Source organism: Anas platyrhynchos, chromosome 15, assembly GCF_047663525.1.
Source record: "Anas platyrhynchos isolate ZD024472 breed Pekin duck chromosome 15, IASCAAS_PekinDuck_T2T, whole genome shotgun sequence".
Classification (NCBI taxonomy): domain Eukaryota; kingdom Metazoa; phylum Chordata; class Aves; order Anseriformes; family Anatidae; genus Anas; species Anas platyrhynchos.
Genome location: NC_092601.1, coordinates 8,978,460 through 9,001,432, shown reverse-complemented (window position 1 = coordinate 9,001,432; position 22,973 = coordinate 8,978,460). Strand labels below are relative to the sequence as shown.

Here is a 22,973-nt window from a genome sequence, read left to right as displayed (position 1 = left end):
GTGGCTGGGCACTAAAAGGGATAAGAAACCCAATCCTCTCCATTTAACATACGAGAAAAAATTAATGAAATTGGAATTAGCACTACAGATGATCGCAAACTCCCATTGTGCAAAGGGTCAGGTAAAATCTTTTCCAAAAGCATCACAAAGAGGACAGCAGCTCAGCTCCCCACCTGCCGCGCTCACCGCATCACAACACACACGGGGCGAACGCCGGCCTGAATTGAAAACGATCGGTCAGCTTTATTTATTCCTACTAAAACAAAACCTGTTAAACAGTACGTAACTCTGTGTCTCTACAAACTCACAGCTATCTGCCAAACAATAAAAATTCAAAACTACAAAAGATGAGTTGTATTCAGTAAATATAAATGGGAAATTTAGGCTTTGTGTAGAATGTTTATCAGACTATTTACAGTGCAACACAGATCATTTGAGTTCAGATCTCGCCAGCTTCTCTCTCTTCTGATCTCTTGGAACGAGATTTGCCATTTGTGCTCTCGTGCCGCCTCTCAGAAGAGCTCTTCTCTTTTCTCTCTCTGTCTCGGGACTTCTCTCTTGAAGATCGATCTCTAGAAGATCTGAAGTACAAAGTAAACCATTGCTATAAGCTCCACAGATGAAAGAAATTGAATAAAATATGCACAAAACATCAACATTTTTCCTAACAGGGCTATGACATAACACAAGTTTCTTACAAAAACATGCCCAGGGACTGTAACATCAGTAGTGTTGCCCAAATAGAAGCCCCGGTCCCTCTGCACACCTGAGTGTTTCACATAAAGCTTGCAGTGCCCAGTGCCCAGCACAGCCCCTGTTAGCCTCTCCTTAAGAGTAAGCCTTTCACAGCTGCTGCCACAGGGTCCCTCTGAGGTGTTCCCATTGTGCCTTGCTAGTTTACTAGGCTGTACTGAAGCACCAGCAATTTCTTCCTCACCTGTCATTCAGCACTGTTTGTGTCTTTTATAGAGGTTTTTACGGGGTTACACTTTAAGCTATCAGACTTCTGCTCAACTGCTTTAAATACCAGCTGTATTCTTTGGATTCAAAGGCTTGCTCAGGCCTAGGCTTCTGTCACTCTGCATCTGACAAGCAGCCATCCCAAGCACCCTGAGTTCCAAGTCAGGATGATACCAATTTGTAATTTCGAGCACACAACAGGCAAATCTTTGCACAGCCTGCTGAAATGATAGCTACAGATTTTCAACAGTGCTTCATTGTGTCAGCCCACACAGCATTAAGCAGAGGCTTTCATACTAGAAACAATCCTAAAAGGCTCTTACCCTGTATGATTCATGCCAACTGTCAGAAATCTGCTTATCAACTAGGTGCTGGCCCTTAATTCTCTCTAGCAGCCCATACGCCTGTGGAACCAGGCAGAAGCTGTCAGAGACCCTGCACAGCCAGCAGGTTGTACTCTAGGACTCAGCACACAGGTCCTACTTCGTAGTCACAAGAAGAGGACCTGGCAGGCATCTTACAGGTTCCAGCTTTCCTTCGTGTTGGTTTTAAGGTTTGGAACTCTTGCACAATTACATTAAAACCTTACAGCCCTCTGTATCTTGAGCCACTTCATTTTCGTTACTTTAAATTGTGTCACTTAACTGGAAGACAAGAAACAACATGAGTGTTTGATTAAATTAACTCTTTTCCTGTCCCCACAACAGGCCACGCTCTCCATAGTTCTCTTACCCTCAGACCTCCAGATCCCGTGACAGGCTATTTCTTTATAGAACCAAGACTTCAGACCAGCAGAACCAGAATGTAGGTTTTGTTCACTTTGAGTGAAAACAGAAGCTACACCCTTTTCAGGGAATAACGCTTTCCTGTTTGTTCATTTTGCTTTGTTTTCTTAAACTGACACTGGTCTCTCCCCAGCTCAGTAACTCTGTGGAGGTATGTCAGCTAGCCAGTCCTCCTACAATCTCAGTGGGCTGATTGAATGTGTTCAAGGTTTTCGAAGTAATCCCTTACCTGCTCTTTAGTAATAGTTATTACAGGGTCTTCCTCACTTCCTAATTGTCCAAACTTCTTTTCTTTATTTTTCATGTTCAAGACAGATTTAAAAAAGGACTTTAGTATCTCAGCCATTGGAGAATCAACAGTATTCACACACACACACACCCCCCACGTATTAACAGACTTTTTTTCATACCATTATTCCCCTCCCCTTCATCGGGTATTTTTAAAATATGTTCTTTCACCCCTTAGCTAAAGTGACACAAGGCACACAACAGTAGGTTTGTTTCTTGAATTGTACTTAAACGGCGGTGCCTAATCAGGTGAGACACTCCTTAAGCACTCCCCTATTAAGTAAGGGCATTAAAATAAAGGCTAAATTCTAAATTCAGCAAGCACCTGGGGGTAAACTTGCTTCTGGGTTTGGAAGGGCTGTAAGGAAACACGTGGTTTCATTTCAATTTTTCCTAATACTCCTACATACACATGCCTGCTTCAGCCTTCCTCCAGCACAGGGGGCGTGTTGCTGAGTTTCAGAAGAGGCTTAAAGCCTTTTCTCAGACTACAGGGTTTCTCCTCAGTGACAGAATGGTATAACTCCTCCTTCCAGCTGTTTTTCTCCCTCCCTCACCCAATGGAGATTTTTAAAAATCTCTCAACTAGCTTTTTTGTTACCCTAATAGAAGGCCTCCCCCAGTTCCCAAATCATACTCGTCCCTTCCCCATGCCAGCACTGAGAGCAAGAAGCTGGGAAGCAGAAGGTAAACACAGAAATGTAACGTCAAAACTGCCTCTGCTACTTGGGTTTTACATGCCTGGGGAGGCTGAGTGAGCACCAGCATGACTATGAGCTGCTGCTTATGCAAGAAACCCAGCAATTTCTCAAGGCTCAGCACCACAGTTCGGGGAACGACAGTTTTATCTCTTAGACTTCACTCTCCAGCTGGGACCTTGCTGCACAGGCACTGTGCCCGTGTGAGGCCATCTACAGACTGCCACTGGGGAATACTGCTTTGGCCCAGGAGCTGGTACAGGGCATGTGCAGCTTCTAACTTGAGAAACCCGTCAGACTCCTGCTCACTCTAAGGATCAGAGGAGGTTCTCTGTGATGCCAGGGACTCCCCTTTGCAGAGAAGCACTTGTGTAAGGAATACGTACTTGTGTTTTGAACTCCTGTCTCTGGACCCCCGCCGGTGACCTCGGCTGTGGCTGCGGGAACGGCTCCGGTGGCGCCTGTGCCGGTCTCGGGACCTGGAGCGAGACTTCCGCCGTTCACGGGAAGCTGACCTCGAGCGCCTCCGCCTCCTGTCCCGAGACCGTGATCTGAAGGGGACACAGACTGCCTCAGGCTCCGGAGATGGGCCAGTACAACCCCTCTGTACACTGGCACCCATCAGACATTCCAGAGCAACACCTACCCCGAGCATCAGCCCTCACCCCTTCAGCCAGACCCTACCGGCACAGATCGCCCCCCGGGTGAACATCCTCCTCCCTTCCTGGGCTCACGCTACCAACAAAACACCAGAGGGTAAATTCAAGTTGATGGGGAGCTTATGAAAATTACATGCACCACTAACATCAGCATATGGTGATGCCCAGAGTACAGCCTACCAACTGTAATATTTTGCCTCACTTCAACTGAAGGAGGAGAAGGGAAGGCAAAATAAACCTCACGTGAAATTACCGCAACCTGTATGGCAGCCTGCCAAAAGGAGCCCCCCTTGTGAAAGTACTGCACTTTCAAAACTGATTTGTTTCAATCTGCTCTAAAATCAAAATAAAGGATGCCAATGTATGTAGGAAACAGGACGGAAGATGACCTCCAGGTATGCGATCACTTATGGAATGCTGTCATACCATAAAGGCAAGCTCTTCACAGAGATGTTGGGGCTTTCATCTTGAATCTTTCTTTTAAAATTATTATTATTCTTATTATTACTTACATCTGAAGTATTATATATAATAGATACATTTCAGATACAAAAACTATCAAGGGGTATTAGACATTTATTGAAAAAGGTACCGAGTGTGTTCTTAGGCTGGTATTCTGGAGCACACAGCACCCTCTGTCCCACCCAGGCTAGCCAGCAGATGCTTTCTAGTCCAGCGGGTGACATTGGGTTGCACAACCCTGCAGCAGTGCCCAAGCAGTAGCTTCTATTTCTTTCAGGGAGCATAACAAAATGACTGTGGCACAGAATGAACTCCCTTTATGAGACCCATGAAAAAAACACAGTAATTAGATAAAAACACAAATAGGCATTTAGGAGAACTGCACTCACCTTCGACGATCTCTATTTCTTGATCCAGACCTAGAAAAGAGAGGAGAGTTAAGTGAGAGAAGGCATGGTATAGTCAGTGGGTTTGTTCCCCATAAAGCCCATCCACCTGGTAGCTTTCCCACAGAAGCAACAGCAATATGACAATTAATATGTCGTTTAAAAAAGCTTGCCATACAAGCCAGAAAACATTTTATTAGCTTCAACTGGGGGCAGTGGGGTGTCACAGTATTGTCTAAAACTGAAGAACACTGCAGAAACACTGGTTTCTACAGGGCTCGTTTGTAGTTTCCCAACTCCATGCAGAGCTTTCTGTGAGAACATAGAAGACCTACAATCCAATCCCAGCCTCTGTTAGTTAATACACCACTACGATGCACCTTTCCAACCCCTAATTTGCTGCGTGTATCCAGCATACACTTTTTACCATCTGCAGTCTAACATCAGTGAGATGAACATTTTCATGTAACAGTGCCACTCTCCAGTCAAAGACTGGCCAGACACTGAATATTCTGATTTTGGTTCCTCTGAGATAGTTGAGGTTTGAGTAAAGGAAAAGTACAGTGTTTTCTTACTCATTGTGAATATTTGAAACATTAGATGTAAAGTTGCAATTTTTTTCTGTTTTGGAAAGATGAGCTAGAAAAAAAAAAAAGAGGAAACAAACACGGGAAGAATTATTACTGAAAAGTAAAAGAGATATACTGAAAATGCTTCATCCCATATTATAAAGCATCTCCAGAAGAATCATCCAGGTCTCTTTCTGTCTCGCATGTCCATGGCTTCAGAGCTCCTTTATGGAGCTCTCAGCTTACCTGTAAGCATTAGCTTTTGACAGTCTGTAAATAACATTACAGTTCTTTCAACTCCTGCAGCACCCTTGCTCAGAACCACTCGAGGAGCCACTCCGCCTGAAGGACAATGCCTTTCCTTTTTCTCCATGGCCACATTCGAAGCCAGCCTACCTCCGAACATCACAGACTGAACAGCCTCTTTCTGCTTTACTTGAAAAGCAGCCAGCCTCTGTTTAGTGACTTCGCCTTGAACCCTTTACTTCTCCCACTGCATACAGACTCACAGGGGATGCTCCAGCTACACAGCCATGGAGCCGTTTGGCTGCGTACAGGAGATGCAGCTGAAAGTTACACACAAATAAAACTAAAAAAAGAGAAGAAGTATCTATTTTGTTAATACATTTTAAAACCATACATGGATAAGACAATATTAAAAGAATCAATATGCCCTGACGTCCCTTCACAATGAACAGGAGAGTTCAATCGTGGTAGAAAGAAAAACCAAGAGTTTAGAAAGGGCTTCAAGTAAAAGGAGTGTAAACCAGGTAGAGCTGACCTTGGGAGTCAGGTGAATAAACCTTGCACGACAAGACCAGGCCACGCATGACAAGACCAGATGAAGGCAAAGCTGATAAACCAGGAGAGCAAGGCAATAGCTACACACCCACTTTCTCACGTAACAAAAAGTGACAGAGCAGCAGGACACACTGGAGAGGCCTGGCAGGCAGTTGTATTTTTTGATGGTTGTCGTTACTCCAAGTTCTTCATGTTCTTTTCCTCCTGATCACTTTATTCTGAATCACTGGTGCACATATCCACACAAAGCTATTCCACATCCCCTGAAAGAAGCCTGGTCACCCTTCTGTGACTACAATCTGAGCAGGAGTGCACACAAACTCCTGATAATCACTCCATAACGCTAAGCTTTGGAAATTCAGGAAGCATCCAAAAAAGCTGCACTTTCCTTACTAGCCGAAATCAGGATACATCAGGACACAGCAGATGAATGCTGCCCAGCCAAGTCAAAAGCTGCGCTTTATTATTTTTTCTGTCCTGCACGACAGAGGCTATGTGCTGAGTTTCATAACCTATGTTTTGCCTAACTTACTAAAAAGGAAATCCATTCAGCAACTCCATGGTCTTGTTTGCTGGTGTACTTGGCAAGCAAATACTGCTGTCTGCCCTTCCAAACATGCCAGCTCTCCAGAGAATTTCAGTCCTAAGGGATCACTGGGTAGCAGTCACCAGCAACACCACAGAACAGAGAACTTCTCTGCATTCACCACTAGGACCACTAGGGGCAACAAAACCATTCACTCATTCCTACGTGGAAAAGAGTTTATTTGACAAATTAATAACGTCTATAAGGGTTAAGAGTTCTTCAAACCCATCTGCAGGCTTCCATAATGTGTCACAGTGCCTAAAAGCCACCAAAGACTTCTCAAAGTCAAGTGGCATTCTTCCTCTTGCTGAATAACCCCCCTGAAGACGCTGCACATGAAGACAAAACAATAAAAGTTATGCAGGAAACGTGCTTTCTGTAGTTCCTTAAGTATCAAGTTCTGCTTAAGACAGGTAGTCTTTTAAGTTGCTAGAAGTCACTGATCAGTTTTTGTCAGAAAAACACGCCTGTAAGGATGGCATTGCACAGCACCCAGAAGGGCAGGTGCTTTGAAATCAAGAAATCTGGGCTCTAGTCCCAGTTGACATTAAGCATCCACTGGGAAAATTATTTTCCTTCTTTGTGTCAAGTTCCCATTTTAGAGAGGAAAACAATTTGACCTCCCCTATACATCACCCCTGGCTCCATTAAAACATGCTTTTTTTTGACATCTGAACAGAGAATCATAGAGGTGCCTCCAGACAGAGAGAGGGAAAAGGCCGGCCACAGACTTTAATTGGTGCAAAATATGAAACCAGCAAGATATCAGACACCAGGCCAACTCACTGCAATTCTTAACTGTTATATTTATAACATGAAATATTCAGAAATCCCTTACCAGATGCATCCATACGTGAGCTACCTGTGCTGTGAACACAAGAGGCTCCTCAACTCCCAGGAGCTGTGTATTTCAAGTGTGTTCCCAAAATCTCACATGCCACAGAAAGAAGAAAGCAGAGATGGGAGGTTGGGGAGATGCAGACCAAGAGTGCTCTTCCTGAAGGCAACTGCTGGGTTGAATCAATTTCATGCAGAAACAAACTCCTGGAATACCAGAGGCTATGGAGACAGACACTCTCCAGGTTAGAGGGGTCCTACTGTGAGCCAGAACAAGCCTACCATGAAGCAGCTGCGTGGGAAGATGCTTCTTGTCTCACTGCCATCTTTGTCTCCAGAACACCAACACCATCAGTCCCGTTCATCTGACTCTTGGGTTCAGCAGCCAGTTCCACATTCCGTAGCTCCCAAGTACAACTGCACTACTGACAACCTTGCACAGAGACCAAAAAGCTGCAAGGCTCATCATAAAGTGCCGCAGTTCAGCAGAAAGCTGCGGCATGAACTAGCACTTCCTATGACACCAGGCAATCCCCAGTGAGAGAACCCAAATAAAATACTCAAATCAGGGAACGCATGACAATTTGGAGCTTACATCTTCATGCACCACAATTGCCAAGCCCCAGACCACAGAAAACCAAGGTCCTTCAGTTCTGGGACTTGTTTGCTAGCATTTCCAGAAACGTATATCCAGAGGGCAGCACTACCTGAGACACACTGCAGTTATGTAGCTCATATGCCTCAGAGGACGCCTGAAACACACACCTCAGTTGACACTGAGGGTCAAAAAGAACTCTCCAAATGCAGCAAGGTGTTTTTTTTCAGATTCAAATGTAAGACTGAGGAGAAACATGAGGTAACTGGCAAAAAGCTGTGACAAGAACAGCGCTCCTACTCAGCCACGTCCTCTGTGTGACCACCACCAATAAATAACCGCTCTCTTCATGCCAGGCTGTTTAACCGAGCTGTTTACACACACGGAAGAATTAGTTCTTCCAGTTCAGCTGGCAAGAGGCAGAAGAACTCGTCATGAGAATACCAATGTGGTAGCCACTCCCAGGCTCCAGGATTACACGTGTTTGAGCAGAAGGTGACACACACGGCCACAACTGCCACAACCAGCCACTCCTTGGGATCCTTCTGAGCAGGACAGCCCAGAGACGTCCTGGAAAGCATCCTCCAAAGCTGTGCCAAACGTACCTCACTGCTATTGTAGAAAAGTTTCTGAGTAAGTCAGGCAGCCTGCCACCTGGCTCATGGATACTAGCTCCACTCTGCTGTCATCTCCTAGCCCAGAAGCAAGAAGGACTACCCAGAGAACTTTTGCATGACAAGAGCCATCTGAGCAGACCTGGCACTCGTTCTAAGTTTTCCCACTTGGATGCACTAGGTGAGGTCATTTCATCCAGACTCCCAGCCACAGGGACTAGACCAACGTAAGCCTGAAGACTGCACATCTTCTGAGCTTCTATCTTGCAGATACACAGTGGGGGTTAAAATAATACACAGTCACTTTAACGTGGGGATTCTGTGCATTTGTTTTCATTCCAAATTGAACGCCAAGGTGTTCACACAGCATCCAGCGCATGTCCAACAGTTGATCCAGCAGCACATGCTGCTTTCCTGCAATACTCAGATACAAGAAATTATTTTAATAACTGTTTGTTTTATGAAGCTGGTTTTGACTTTCACCTACCGTCTGCCCATTCTCTCCTCTCGTTCTCTCTCTTCTCTCCGTCTCAAACGATCCTGGTTTCTCTTCTCTTGCTTTTCTGCCACTGTTTTCTAAAAAAAAATTTACATCTTATTTCAGCCATACGGTAACAGGATAGAGATCTGCAGGGAGTCTATGCACGTAGCAAGACAGGGACCTGTTTCATGGTATTTTATGTGCTAGTCCAGATCTCCATAAAGATTCTCATTTTCCTATGATGCACTAACATGCATCAGCCCAAGAAATGTCACTCACAAATCTGCTGTGCTTGTGCTCTAAGTGATGAGCCCACAGGCTTTGAGGCAAGGGTCTGTCTCACCACAATTATACACAACAGAACAGTGCCCTGGTCTTGTGCCATAATCAATCAAGGCATTGACCTCAATAGTCTGAGGAGTATGGCAAAGGAATCACCACTCTTACTCCAGCAGGTTAAAGGTTCCTGCTTGCAAGCAAGGCTAGTACCACCTGGCCATTACAAACCATTCCAGAAAACTGCTGATCAGCACTTCAGCTACCACAGACCTCCTTCCTTAACAGCACTACATGGAACTCCAGTTAAAGCGTTTCATTAAGAGGTCTCGAAGTGCTCTTCGATAGTCAGAAAACTCAGTGACAAATTTCAGCCAAACCAATGAGAAAGACCATGAGTACAGCCACATGTAGTTGAGGAAGAAGTTACAGCAGCGGTCTAATTTGACTAATTCTAAGGGTACAACATTAGTTACCCAGAACAGACCGCACGATGAGGCTAGGCAAACTGCCATTTGAAGTTTTCAGGATTCAGAAATCAGAGATTTCTGGACTTATACAAGGGCTCTGAAAAGAATTCTATATGAGCTTAATGTAAATGTTGAATATCCTCAGAACTGCAAGAAGGATTAAAACAGACAAGATTACCCGCAGCTGATCCAACTTCTCACGAATCTGAATGAAACCCAAGTGTAATTTGCCTCCAAAGTGGTCAGCAAGACGCCGGTCATTGTCATGGAGACCCAGATACGCTGAACAGACTTCACACACACGCAGCTTCTGCTGTTGGAAGCTGGATGCAGGCATTGAATTTCGGTATTCTTCCTGAAGGAAGGAAAAAAAAAAAACAGGCAAATGTCAAGGAGTTCTTACACAACCTCAACCCTCTAGGGTAATTCCTGCGAAAACCTACACTGCTGCTATCAGGGATCATAAAAGCACCCTCATTATAAAGGAGGTGCCATACAAAACACTTTGCAAGCGCAGCTGCCCTGCTGGTCTATCCCTGCTAGTAACTAGTGACCAGATCTTTCAGAGGAAGAACTGCCTCCCCCTCCAAGTCATCTCTCTTCACCAGATAAACGTTTCTAAAGAGCTTTTTTTTTGTCTATCACATTACACCGCCAACTACTTGCCAGCACATTGCCGGAACTGAAAGAGGAGGTGCTGGCAAAATAAGAAGAGAGGTAGGACCTGCCCAGCTGTTTATCACACAGCTCAACCAGCTGTTACAATTCCCAGAACACCACCATACCTCTGCCTCTTTCTTTTTTGCTCGGACTTTTTCCACTTCCATCAGGATCTTTTGAGACTCATCAACATTTCCTTCAGCTCCCAGCTGCTCAGCTTTAGCTAGGAGTTTTCCAATGTCTTCATTCAGTTCATGCACTTTCTCTGCCTACAGAAAATAAGAATTATTTTTTTTTATAAGACAAAAAGCTTGCCAAAGATTGCAGGACAACTTTTCCTTTTTCTTTGAAACAGAAAACCTGTTTAACATAAATAAGCCACTGCTGAAGATCATCATCAATCTCCAAAAGTCAAAGGAATCCCAACAAAAAGATGTTGGTAGGCTAAGTACAGGCAACAGTTCTAGACAGGTAGTAAAGGAAGTAACCATAGGTAGACAGGACATCATCAGTTCTGCTGCAAACAGTGGCACATTCATGGCTTATTGGACAGGAGAGAATCCACAAAACCAGCTTTGGAAACGTGTTTTGTACTGGCCCCATGAAGGAAGTTCCCAATGAGGAAATTACATGAGCATTTGCTACATGAGAAGACAACAAATCACAGGATAGATTTATTATCCTAAGCTGTTACATGAACACTGAATAGGGGACAGGAAACCTATATACCTTATAGACGTGCTAAAGCAACATCTTTTAGAGTTCATATTTTACCCTACTCTAGCTCTCGGAACCAGACACAAGAACAGCCAGAGCAGCATTTGAGGGTGATGACTGGAATCCAGCCAGTCTTTGTGGAGCACAGCTTCCCACTATCAATGGTGTCAGGGGACAGCAGAGCACCAGTGCTCTTGCACAGCCTTTCAGAACAAGGGTTTAACGAGAGGATGATACCTTTGCAGACACTTCAGCACTGATCTCTTCCTGTGTCTCAGCCAGGCGTTTCTTAGCCAGTTCTGTTCTCCTATCACACTCAGCAATGAAGGATTCCAGGTGATCCATAGCCTGCACATTCAGAAAGAGAACTGTGAACCAAGATGCTCTCCATGTGTTAGCCAATTTGACAGCCAACAGCTAGCTGGTGCAACCTCCGTACAGCGCACAAACAACTTCAAGAACAGATGCCTTCAGAAAAAAAATGTAAAAAGCTTTGCAGAAAGTCAAAGAAAAAAAACACCTGCCCTAATGTCTGTCATCTGTCTGGAACCTGACACTGTTCCTTTACTCTGCCATATAACAGAATTCACAAATAACTGCTGCTTTGTACTGCACCTTCCGTTACATGAGCAACGGGTGCAGAGATAAAAAGCACTGCATGAAATCTGAAGATGACTGCTCTTCTCCTAGACTCGTACCATCAGAGAAAGCTAAATCTGGCCAGAAGTGAAATCACAGAGCAGAAGGCTTTTAACATTAATTCTTCTTCTGGGACAGGCCATTAGGTTACAGTGACCTGGTACAGAGCAGCAGGTGTGGGATGCAAGGAATGCCGTTAAGAGCCTCCCAGGTAGCTGGACTAATGGGGTTGCAAGGGCCATAATTACGTTTACAATTTGATGTCGGCATCAAGCTGACATTTGGGAAGGGGCTGCACGTTCTTGCCAGACAATACGTCAAATAATAGGGTTAGCTGAAATACCCACCAACTTCTATTGTTCAACCAAATAACTCCAAAAACCATCCTCCATACTTACATCCAGCTCAAAAAACAGGTCTCTCTCTTTACTTGCAATCTCATAGTCTGCCCTCAATGCCAAGTCATGGATCTTTGTACACTCTCCCAGGTCCATTCGCTGTTGAAAAGAAAAAGGAAAATTAATGTGAGAATCCCCCCTCATTATGGCAACAAGCAGCAGATGCTTAACTCGTGACAGGTGCACAATATCAAAGTCTCTTCAGGAAGAAGAACTTCCTCTTAAACTGTCATAACAGAACCAGCCAGAAAAACCACATGCTTGCTAGAACCACTCTTCTAGGAGTTCCTAGGACAACATTAAAGCACCCCAAATATTTTAAGTCCAGTCCTACTCCTGCTGTAGGTCACAGCAGTCTTACAAATTGCTGGGAAGGAGCTGGGAAGGCACAGCATGCTGCAGCAGGAACTTCTTCAGCAGGCACCAACTCCAAACATCTCTGGTGCTTCAGAGCTACAGAACAGCAAAAACAAAGCTTCGTACTCTGAGATCAAAGCTCACATCTGCATCAGAAAGAACATCAGTAACGTAACGGAACATACCAAGGCACAGGACACAGATGGAATGCTCTGCAAGAACAAATGCTCTAGGAGGAAATCCTTCACTCAGAGGGCGGTGGGGCACTCAAGACCAGGTTGGACGAGGCTCTGGGCAACCTGATTTAGCGGGTGGAATCCCTGCTTATGGCAGGGGGTTGGAACTAGATGAGCTTTAAGGTCCCTTCCAACCCGAGCCATCCTGTGATTCTATGATTCTAAGAACAAAGGAACTTAAGGTAAAAAGGGGAACGGCTGCTAGAAAAACAGAACTCCATGCTCAGCTACAGCAGACTCGTAATTCTACAGCTAACCCCACATGCAGCTGCAACTTTAAACCCCACAGGCTCAACGGAGCTAATTCCCATGCCTTATGCATAGGAATTAAGGAGCATCTCCTCTCCCAGAAAGCCCTGACTTGAATTCTGTTCTTCACCTCTACTGCAGTTAATGCGATTTAAATTTATTGGGTTTCCCCAATCTGGTAGCTAACAGCCAAATAACTGAGTTTAATTATGCATACAGAACACGGAAACTGCGTTTTTATGTTATCAATATGTAACAGAGAACATCCATCTTATTTTTAAAATAGAAAAAGAATAAGACACTTCTGAAAGCCAAAATAATAAAAGGCCTAAGCATGAGCCACAGCACACTGTACAAATGGCAGGGCACAGGTGAGCTTGTGAAGGAACACCCCGACCAGTCATCCCTATCTCTCCAAGTCCCAAGGAGCCCAAACCTAAACACAGCAACACTGAAGTCAGAATTGCAGAAAAAGCTAAATACGGCTGAACTGGGACCAATGCAGAATCCCAGCAAAACACCGCAACCTAAAGCAGAGGGTGCCAGGGATACGCACGTGGAGCAATACTTTCAGCCAGCAGCAGTGGAAGCGTTGAGAATTAAACAAGGTAACCAAAGCAAGCTCCACCAGGTAACATTTGGGGTTTCAGCAGTTACCTGTGCTAATAATCTTTTTTAAACAAAGAAAACAATTCAAAAGGACTTGCCACTATTTAGTCTTCCTCACTTGGCTCAGATTTACCAGAAACAGTAGACTACAGATAGCAGGCTACAGACACTTTATCCAGGAATAGCCTTGTTGAGCTTTCTAGCAGTGGAAACGTAATGCTTACAAAAAAACCCAAACAACTGTTCTGGTACTTTCAGAGCTTAAAAGATTTCATCTTCCGGCAAGCCTTTTCAAGGAAGGCTGAAGAGCTACTGTAATTTTGCCACAAAATCTTCCTACAACATTAGAGCATGATGTGACTTAAATCTTTTAGTTGTATGGTCATTCCACTGAAATCCCTTTCCAATACAGGGATAAAGAGCAATCCTTCTTGGGTTTGCCACAGATCACAAGTATTCTGATCTGAACCGTTCTTGCAAGCTGAGCCACAACCCCAATTCAGAGAAGGAGCTCCAACCCAAAGCCTCAGAAGAGCCAACGTGTCCTTTATTCCTCTCACTCTGTTAAAAGGCAACAAATCTCTTAAACTCACCCTCTAGGGGAGAATTCACTGGCTTCATCAGCATGTGAACTTCAGGTCTTCCTCCAGATCCTTTGAGATATCCGGGTGCATGAAGATTCTTATGTGTATTGCTCACTTCAGGTGAAATCACTTGACCTTCTGTTTCAAAGAATGCCCTTGTCCCATCAGGGAGGCTTCATCACACACTCAGCCTTTCCAGCAGCGTTTGTGACTTGTTCCAACCAATATCCATGGCTGGTTGGTGATACAGGTTCTTGAGACAGGAGAGCCTGAGTAAAGGCCTAACTCCCCATGAACACACTGACCTAACACATTCAGGTGTCACTGACCATCAGTCCTGCTCATGTTTGCTGCACAATCCATGTACATCCTGAGGCATCTCTTGCAAGCATCACTAGGAATGTTCTTCAGAAGAAACCACAGGTCTGGAGCTTTGCCCACTTGTAAAAAGGAAAGCACAGATCCCCACGAAACACCTCTGCAACCTACAGATTTCATCTTTATCTCCCACCGAGGGACATGGAACTTCCCTGAATGCAATTTCCAAGTAATGTTCTCCCTGGACAGCCTTCAGACTCATCTGTCCACTCATTACTGGAATGAGAAATTCAGGATTACCAGATGACACCATCCCCATGTGTGTTTCCACTGATGGATTAGGGCTCTTACGGCCAGGCACAGCCCACCTAAACAAAGCAAACACCAACGTGCCTCCTGCAGCTTTCGGAACAGTCCAGAGCCTTACTTAACGGCCGGACTCTTTCTCCTACTCTGCACCTAAAGGTCAGTGAGAGGTCCTTCATCACATTTCACTGATCATTGCTGCTGACCAGATTCAGTCCCCTGCTCAGCTCCAACCAGCTTCCCACAACCTGGAACTATCTGTACCTGAACGATGCAGCAGGAACAATGCCTTTGGGGAAAAGATGCATCATAACCATTGCCAGAAGGCTCGGAGCATCTGTTGGAAGTTTCCAAAAACATACAAGATCCTGACGTTTGCATTAACACACATCCAGAGAGAGAGTTGCCACTCTGTGCAGTTAATGCTGATCCACCCACACATCTCCTCCATGAACGGAGCACTGTAAGATGTTTGTAAACCTGACTGGGTCCATGAGGAGAGCCTGCACTGTTCAGTTGTGTTTCATTCTGTGCTGGTAGTGCTGACAGCTAAATGTCAATCCCATTCCAGACATCACATGTTCTTTCAACAGTGACCTGTGGCACCAATATGTTTTCTTGCCCCTAAGAACCTGCTGTCAGCTGCACGGAGAGCTCCACAGCCACTTCAAGGCCACCACAAGATCATCCGAGTGATCCACGAGATCGCTTGCACAGAAGTGGTCTTCCTTCTTGTCCCTGGATGAGGTTTCTGATTGCAAGTTCCACAGCAAGAGTAAAGAGACAACTCACTGTACACGTGTAACAGAAGAAGACAACTTTTTGATGTGCTTACATATCCAGGAGATTCACAACGCACCTGAGCACCTTACACTTCCTCTGTGCTTTGACACTGGCTCCAATCCCTTCATTTGACCCCTTCGGCTCACCACCTACCTGCTTCCTGGAAGCACGTCAGAAGAGGCGGAAGGCAGCATCTTCAAAAAGCTGTTGAAAAAATCCATCCTAACCCACCGTGACTTGCACAAAGGATGGAAACGGGCAGGAGGTGATTTAAACAGCTCTACAATTCTGAAGCAGAGTGAGGTAATGTGGAGGCTGATGGAGCAGCCGCTGGAAAACACATCTGAGCTTCAAATTTCTGCCCTGCATCCTTTACAATGGTTCAAAAATACAAAAATTTGTATTCAGCTCTTCCAGGCTTACTTTGCAGCAACAGCCACTTAAAAGCTGAAGTTTGCATGCTAAGAGCCAGGGAAGATGTTGCTAAAGCTCTTTCTGCTGGCAGTACTGTAGTTTTGTGACCACAGTGTTACAATCCGAGGCAGAGCTAACTGCCAGCCCTGCCCTTTGTTGGTAACCCACTGTGTCAATCCCACCTCTCAGAATGACAGAAGGAAGGGCTATAAATATTGACTGCATTTAAAAAAAATGTGTAAGTGGATGGACAACATGAAATGCCAGAGTAGTTAGTGCCAAACAGCAAGGATAAAGATGGATTTCCAATATCCACTTATCTCCATCCTGCAATCATGTAATCCAGCAACCACAGAAGACACGCACCGTCTTCTGAAAGTCAGACTGCATCTTCCATCCGGCACCTAATTGGATACTTACTCCACACAGTCTCTCTGTTACCACATCACCTTTTGCTCACACAGAGAATATTTGAGTTAAATCTCTGAAAATTCGTCAGCTGCATCCCCAGAGGGCAACAGCTAAGGAAGCTGCCTCAAATGTTTTAAACCAGTCAGGCGGAGTGACACACTGCTCACACCAGCTCTAAAGGCGAAGCTGGCCTGAGCTGTAACCTGCCATTAGCACGTCAACCCGTGATGATGAAAAAAGCTGAGGTTCCATCCAGAAAACATCACGTGGTTTAAACGAGGAGACTGAAAAGCTCAAGAATTGAGGGCTATTGCAGCTCGTGAGAAAAATACAGCTACCCTGAAGAGGCAATGGAATGAAGAATGCACCCAAGACAATGTGCTGGCTCAACCAGGCTATGACGTGCCCTCCACAGGAGTTTCATACCCTAATTATCACAAGCAGTTAAAATAGAAGTAATCTTGCAACTTCATGTGAGATTGCAAGACAAAAAGCATTTTGAGCAAATTCTGAGAACTCCTGACTTCAGTGGTTCCAAACACAGGTCACTGAAACTGAAAATAAAATTGCAACTGTTCTAGGGCAAGGGAAGTCTGATGTTTCCTGGGCTGCATCTCCTAGAAGTTACCTAGGATGGCACAGAGGAGACCAGGAGAATTGTATCAACCTCTGCCTTACCAGGATTCCTTATTACAGAGAAGGTACTTACTGTTCCTGCCAGGATATCGTGAGGACAGCAATCCAGAAGGTGGCTCTTGCAGACACGATCGTCTGTAAACTTCACCCTTTGTCTGGTTTCATCTCCTGAAATTCATTTGTGGTTTTAAATAAGGAGACATTAGAATGCTGATAAGGTAACAAAGACGTTGGTATGATCATTTCACCTCAATATGCAGATTATAACAGTTGGTGTTTCTGCTCCCCCAAATTACTTGAAAACGCTTATAGGGTAGCAGGATATTCTGGAAAACTTTTAAGTGGCAAAAAAAAAAATAAAAAATACTATTTTAGCATTAATTCATCCAATACACCGTGTTAAACACAGTGTTGGCGAGCCAAGTAACGTCCAAAGCCTGTCATCCGTATAAAGAGACAGCACAGCCAGAAGAGAAAAAAGGAGACAGACAGTCTGGCTCGCAGCCAATGCTTTCCTTTTTTCACCCCCCTCCCTTTTTATTTTTTTTATTTTTTTACTGTGATGAAGGGGCAGGAGATACTGGAACCCATGCTATCGGAGGGTCACGAATCATAGAACAGTGCTGTGCTGGACAGTTTATATAGGCAACTGCTACTTGCTAAGCTGATAATTAAGACAGCAGTCCGTTTGGTCTCAAAACCAAGTATGCAGTGTGTTTTCCAAGGCCGTGCAAAGCTGAATCTTGTAGGTCTTGGCCTGGAACGTGAAAAGTACTTCCCACCCGCCTCCCACCCTCAGAAGACATTTTACTCGGGAGCCACTTAAACAAGACAATATCAGAAAAAGCAAAAAAGAAAAAAGAAAAAGGAAACAAAGTTAGTCAATACACACTGCGAGCTCCAACATATACTATACCCATCTGCATTCTTCAAGACCTCAGCTGCAGAATTTTATGCCCACTGTTGAAAAGTTTTAAAGGAAAAGCTTTCTTGCCCACACCTGCAGTAAGGAAGTCAGGGGAACGATACATAAAAGTAAAGGCAACGTGGTAATGGTATGTGACAGTTTTAAAGCTAAGCTGTGTATATGACACAGGTATGTGGAATACTAACGTATGAAAATAGTTTAGGATTTGCAAGCATCCAGGAATAATGTTGTGTCTACTCAGAATGTTTTTTTTTTTGTCGTTTTTTTTTTTCTTTCTATGCTACACTTTTAAAGTTACTCGTGAAAAAAAGCAAACACTTTTCTTTTGTTATAACAGCTTTAAAAATTGGTTGTGACTCACGGCTCGATGAACATGAGGCTTTTCTGCAACTCCCTTGCAGATTGATGTAGGCAGGCAAAGATACACTGAACCTTTATAAATAAAATAGAGGGGCCACAATTGTTCAGTTTGTATGAAATAAAAGGAGGGGAAGCAATTCAACAGCAACTCAACACGCAGAGAGAGAGAGAGAGCGAGCGAGCAGGGGCACTGCTTCGCTGAGGAAGCCGAGTGCCGAGTACCTCACAGCCCTGCACCGCGCCCAGCAGGCCGCAGGCGGGCCCCCGGGCTGCAGCGGGGGCTCCCTAGGGGCAGGCCCCGGAGCCAGGCGCAGGCCCCGGCCCCTCCGCTCCGCTCCGGGCTCGGGCCCGGGCTCGGTGCCCGCAGCGGGGGGGGGGCAGCGCCGGGCCGGGCCGCGGCGTCTCCTGCAGGCCCCGCCCGCCCCCACTCACCGTCCCGGGCCGTGCCCATCAGCTGGTCCAGCAGGGCCCGCATCTGCGCCTGGGCCGACATGGCGGCGGGGCCGGGCCGGGCCGCGGCGGGCGGGCGGCTCCGGCCTGGAGGAGGTGGATGAGGGCGGCGGCGGCTCCGGGCTCCGCGCTGCGGCCTCGCAGGCGGACGAGCGGCGGCGGCGGCGGACGGGCGGCGGGCGCTGGGCGGAAGCGGCCCCTCCCGGCACCGCGCGGGCTGACGGGAATTGTAGTTCGCGGGGCGGGGAGGGGAGGCGGGGGTGGCACCCGCGGCAGGGCCGGGCCGGGCCGTGCTGGGCTGTGCTGGGCTGTGCCGTGCCAAAATGCTACAGGCAGTGCCGTAACGAACGGTTCCAGGCTGTGCCGTACCGAATGTGCCAGGTTATCCCACACCAAACTGTTCCATGCCATGCCACACCAAATGTTACAGGCAGTCCCATACCGAAATGTTCCAGGTTATCCCACACCAACTCGTTACAGGCTGTGCCATACCGAACTGCCAGGCTATCCCGTACCACACTGTTCCACACCATGCCACTCCGAACTGTTCCAGGCTGTCCCATACCAAACCATTCCAGGCTATCCCATACCAAACCCTTCTGGGCTGTGCCAAGCTGTGCCAGGCAGGCAGCGGTGGCAGCGGGTGACGTCAGGCAGCAGATCGAAGGGTGCCCGGGGCTTATCAGCTCCCGCTGGCCCTGTTTGCCCAGCGGTGCCTGGGCAGAATGGCTGCAGGTCCCCCCGGGGCTGCCAGTGTGAGCGTTTGTAGAGGGGACAGCAGCGCCGTGGGGCCCGGCTTGAAGCAGTGGCAGTGCCACAGCTCAGTCCCTGCTGTCAGCCCTGGGGAAGGGGCACCTGGGGCTGCAGACAGTGGGGGCCCGGTGGGTGACAGCCGTGCCCAGGTGGCACTGTCCCCAACGGTGCTGTGCCAAGCAAGGGGCTGAGGGGCCCGTCTCAGTGCTGGGGGACAGGGACAGTTCTGTGGGAGCAGACTGGGAGCCACCATCAGCCCCACAAACAGAGGGCAGGGCAGTTCTGGAGCAGGGGCTGCCTGTCCCCAAGGCCAAAGTGCATCTGCAACCCCCCTGGGATCACCCCAGCAAGTGCTGCAGCAGGGTGCTGGGGGGCTGGGCTCTGTGTCAGGCTGCCAGCCATCCCGCGTGTATCCTCCCGTGTGGGTTGTCCCATGTGTCCCCACGTATCCCACGTGGGTTGTCCTGTGTCCCCTGACCATCCTGTGTCCCCACCTAGACTGCACCCCCAGCCACCCAGGTTCCCCAGCTGTCCTTTGTCCCCTGTCCCCTGACTGTGCTCTGCATCCCCCCAGATGGCCACACCAGGGCACGTCCCAGTGCCAGAACAGAAATGGCACAGCTGGGCCACAGCCACCTCAAGCTGCTGTGTTGTCACCAGCTGGTCCTCTACCATGCTCACAGCCTGCCCGGACCAACACAGCCACGCAGGAGGCATGGGGCATCCCAGCCCCCTGCCTGTGGTGACGGTGCTGCCATCCTGGGTGCTGTCCCTGCCCTGGGGCTGCCCCAGCTGCTTCCCACACGCACGTCCCCGTCCCCATCCCTGCATCCAGCACCAACTGACAAGGGCCACCCGCCTTGGGGCACCCAGCCCCACCGCTCCACCCCAAAGTGCCTCTCCCACCAGCCACACCACTGGGGCCGTGTCCTGCCGCCTCAAAATACTCAAAAACCCACCCTGGGACTCATAACTGAGACCCACAACCGCTTTGGGGTCTGCAGGGGAGCACAAGGTTGGAGACAGGGGGCCCGGAGCTGTGCGGGGGGCTCAGCAGGGACCCCTGCAAAGGCTCCAGGCAGGAGGTTTGGCCCGTCACAGCCACAGCGCCTGTTTGCACAGGCACGGCCCGATAAGCAGTGTGTTCTTCAGAAGATCCCTACTCCAGGAGTCAAAATAGCATGAAATTTAATTTTACGCCTATTTGACAAAGCTTGATTTCGCCTCCAATCAGCGGGGAGATAAGAGCCCTCGGTACAAGTGTGCAGGCAGTTTGGCAGCTGGGGCTGCCGATTTAATAGGTGAATCTACAGGAACAACACTTGAAAATCCCCTGGCTAGTGAACCATTAAGGTGAGCCCTGCCTTCCGTCCCCGCGTCCCTCCCCGCGCCGCTCTCCCGTTGCTGGGTGCTAAAGCAAACCCCAGCTCTGTTTACCGAGTCTACTATTACAATACAGCTACCAAATATTTGCCAGCCGTCAGCTCGCTGCTCCGCTATAAATACTTCAGGCCCAGGTGGAGGGACAGCGAGGGGGAGCGGCGCGGGAGCCTATGCATGGCCGGGCAGCAGCACCAAGGTGAGTGCCGAGCTGAGCCGAGGCAGCGGAGGAGCCGCAGCCCCGGCCGATGACCTCCTGCACCGGGGCAGTTCTCCAGCCTCGGGTGGCACCGGGGAGGCCCCACGGAGGGGACTGGAAGCCCCACGGCGGGGACAGGGTGCAGAGGGATGCACAGGGGCAGCAGCGATGCTGTCCCAGGCTTGGCCAGGAGGCAGCAGGATTTGTCCCCAGAGGCACTGCTGCCCCCAAAGCCTCTCGGAGCCGGGTGATGGCACCCCCAGGCATGTGGCTGAGAATGCCCCGCAGCGAGCCCGGGCTGGGGACCCCGGGGAACAAATCTGTGAACACAGAGGGGTCCTTGCACAGCTCAGCAAGACCCAGCTGTGGTCAGAGACAGCCAGGGCGGTGCGGGGAGGTTTGCCCTGCCACAGGGAATCCCGCGGGACCACTGCATGGGGAGGGGGCTCAGCACCCCGGGTGTGCACCCCATGGTGGCAGGGTGCTGTGCCCAGGGCCTCATCCAGCTCCACACACAGCCCTGGGGTGACACCCTGCTGCCTCACACCTTTTGGGGGGATGCTTTGTGGCTTGGGGGGTGTCTGTGCTTCCCCACATCCTATGGATAGCAGGGACAACCCTGCTGCCACACATCCCAGGGCTCGGGGGGATGTTTTCAGTTGCCCCCTGTCCCACAGATGGGGGGTACAGCCCCGCTGCCCCACCACCACCCCACACAGCACCCCCTGCTGCCACCTTGGGGCCAAACGCTGCTGTGGGGCACCGGGATGGGGACACCCCGGTGTGCTGCCACCCTCACCCCACTGTCCCTGCCCCGCAGGGTGAGTCCAGGCCCCGGGCTGCCCCTGCGCCCTGACATGGCCGCGGGCGTTATCCGGCCCCTGGCCGGGCTGCGGCTGCCCTCGCCCTTCCCACACGGCCTGCTGCTGCCCGCACGCCCCGAACCCGACTTCCCCGACCTCTCCGAGGAGGAGGAGGAGGATGACGAAGAGGAGGAGGAAGAGGAGGATGAAGAGGAGGCAGCAGAGGACAGCACCAGCTGCAGGGGGCTGGAGCTGGCCGGCCCAAACGCCGCTGAGGCCACCCTGAGGCTCCTGCGGTTTTCGGAGCTCATCAGCGGTGACATCCAGCGCTACTTCGGACGGCGGGGCCAGGAGGAGCCCGCTGGGGGCCGTGGCACACCCGAGGACTGCAGCTCGCCCCGGTGCACCGCCCGCGAGCTGGGCACCGCCAGCCTGCCCCAGCCTGAGGCAGTGATGGCCCGGGGGGGCTCTGGGGCCACGCAGAGGCTGGGGCCGCTGGCCGAGCTCTTTGAGTACGGCGTGCACCGGTGTCTGCCACCCCGGGCAGCTGGGGGCAAGACGCAGCGGCTGGAGAGGAAATACGGCCACATCACCCCCATGCACAGGAGGAAGCTGCCGCCTTCCTTCTGGAAGGAGCCGGGCCCCGGCCCCGCCGGCCTCCTCCACACCGGCACCCCCGATTTCAGCGACCTCCTGGCCAACTGGACGGTGGAGCCGGGGCCGGAGCTGCCGGGCGCTGGGCGGGAGCTGCTTCCCGAGGCAGGCCGCCTGGGGCTGGATGCTGAGCCCTTTGTGGGGCTCTGAGCCCACCAGAGGGGACCCTGGCCCCGCCACGTGCCACCCAGTTAATGATCAAACCGCGGCCCCGCTGCCAGCGCTGGGGCAGCTGGAGCTGGGACGAGTGAATAAATGACTCCCGCTAGGCACAAATGTGCACGGTGTCCTTCGCCACCCGCCGCTGTGACAGGGACAGCCCTGCCGCTGGTGACAAAGGGCTCTGCACCCCTCCAGGAGCAGGAGGAGGAGGGAAGCGGGATGGCTGGAGGAACCAGCAGCCCGTGTTTGCTCTGTGGGCCCGACTCCGTGGATCCCATCCCCTTATCTCAGCTGCGCCGGGGCAAAGGGCAGCGCAGGGCCTCATAAAGCGGCCGGCTGGCAGCCGGGGACCCCGCTGCCTGCCCAGGGAGCAGGGACCTGCCACCACCACCCTGCTGGGTGTCGGACCCAGAGGGAGGATAGGGGAGCACCACGGCACAGCCGGCCCTTCCCTGAGGCCTCCTGGCTGCCGCCGCAGCCCAGCGCTGTTACCAGGGCCC

The 22,973-nt window shown here is 49.3% G+C and overlaps 2 protein-coding genes across 5 annotated transcripts; one reads left to right on the top strand and one right to left on the bottom strand.

Annotated features, from left to right (window-relative positions):
• Window positions 1-219: 219 nt before the first annotated feature.
• LUC7L (LUC7 like) lies at window positions 220-18,714 on the bottom strand. 3 transcript variants are annotated; one of them, XM_027469540.3, is made up of 11 exons: window positions 18,505-18,714; window positions 18,074-18,144; window positions 16,858-16,952; window positions 11,882-11,980; window positions 11,082-11,192; window positions 10,253-10,396; window positions 9,646-9,822; window positions 8,728-8,816; window positions 4,242-4,271; window positions 3,118-3,282; window positions 220-581 (listed from the first exon to the last, which is right to left on the bottom strand). In XM_027469540.3, exons 4-11 carry the CDS (start codon window positions 11,975-11,977, stop codon window positions 440-442), a joined length of 954 nt encoding a protein of 317 aa, XP_027325341.1. In that variant the 5' UTR covers window positions 11,978-11,980; window positions 16,858-16,952; window positions 18,074-18,144; window positions 18,505-18,714; the 3' UTR covers window positions 220-439. The 3 variants fall into 3 exon arrangements, with proteins under 3 accessions (XP_027325341.1, XP_071880012.1, XP_027325343.1); XM_072023911.1 differs by lacking the exon at window positions 18,074-18,144 and adding an exon at window positions 1,975-2,036 and having other exon boundaries at window positions 18,505-18,707; XM_027469542.3 differs by lacking the exon at window positions 18,074-18,144 and having other exon boundaries at window positions 18,505-18,708.
• A 1,779-nt stretch (window positions 18,715-20,493) lies between these two features.
• Window positions 20,494-22,587, top strand: PERCC1 (proline and glutamate rich with coiled coil 1). 2 transcript variants are annotated; one of them, XM_038187047.2, is made up of 3 exons: window positions 20,494-20,628; window positions 20,735-20,854; window positions 21,675-22,587. In XM_038187047.2, exons 2-3 carry the CDS (start codon window positions 20,829-20,831, stop codon window positions 22,459-22,461), a joined length of 813 nt encoding a protein of 270 aa, XP_038042975.2. In that variant the 5' UTR covers window positions 20,494-20,628; window positions 20,735-20,828; the 3' UTR covers window positions 22,462-22,587. The 2 variants fall into 2 exon arrangements, with proteins under 2 accessions (XP_038042975.2, XP_027324833.3); XM_027469032.3 differs by lacking the exon at window positions 20,494-20,628 and having other exon boundaries at window positions 20,680-20,854.
• Window positions 22,588-22,973: the final 386 nt, after the last annotated feature.

Coding starts and splice junctions, on each gene's coding strand:
- LUC7L (XM_027469542.3), bottom strand. CDS start 18,565: ATGTCGGCCCAGGCGCAGATGCGGGCCCTGCTGGACCAGCTGATGGGC. Junction 10,397..11,081: donor GTGCTGAAGTGTCTGCAAAG/GTATCATCCTCT, acceptor TATTTTCTGTAG/GCAGAGAAAGTGCATGAACT. Junction 8,817..9,645: donor AGAAGTTGGATCAGCTGCGG/GTAATCTTGTCT, acceptor ATTTTTTTTTAG/AAAACAGTGGCAGAAAAGCA.
- PERCC1 (XM_038187047.2), top strand. CDS start 20,829: ATGCATGGCCGGGCAGCAGCACCAAG. Junction 20,855..21,674: donor GGCCGGGCAGCAGCACCAAG/GTGAGTGCCGAG, acceptor CCTGCCCCGCAG/GGTGAGTCCAGGCCCCGGGC.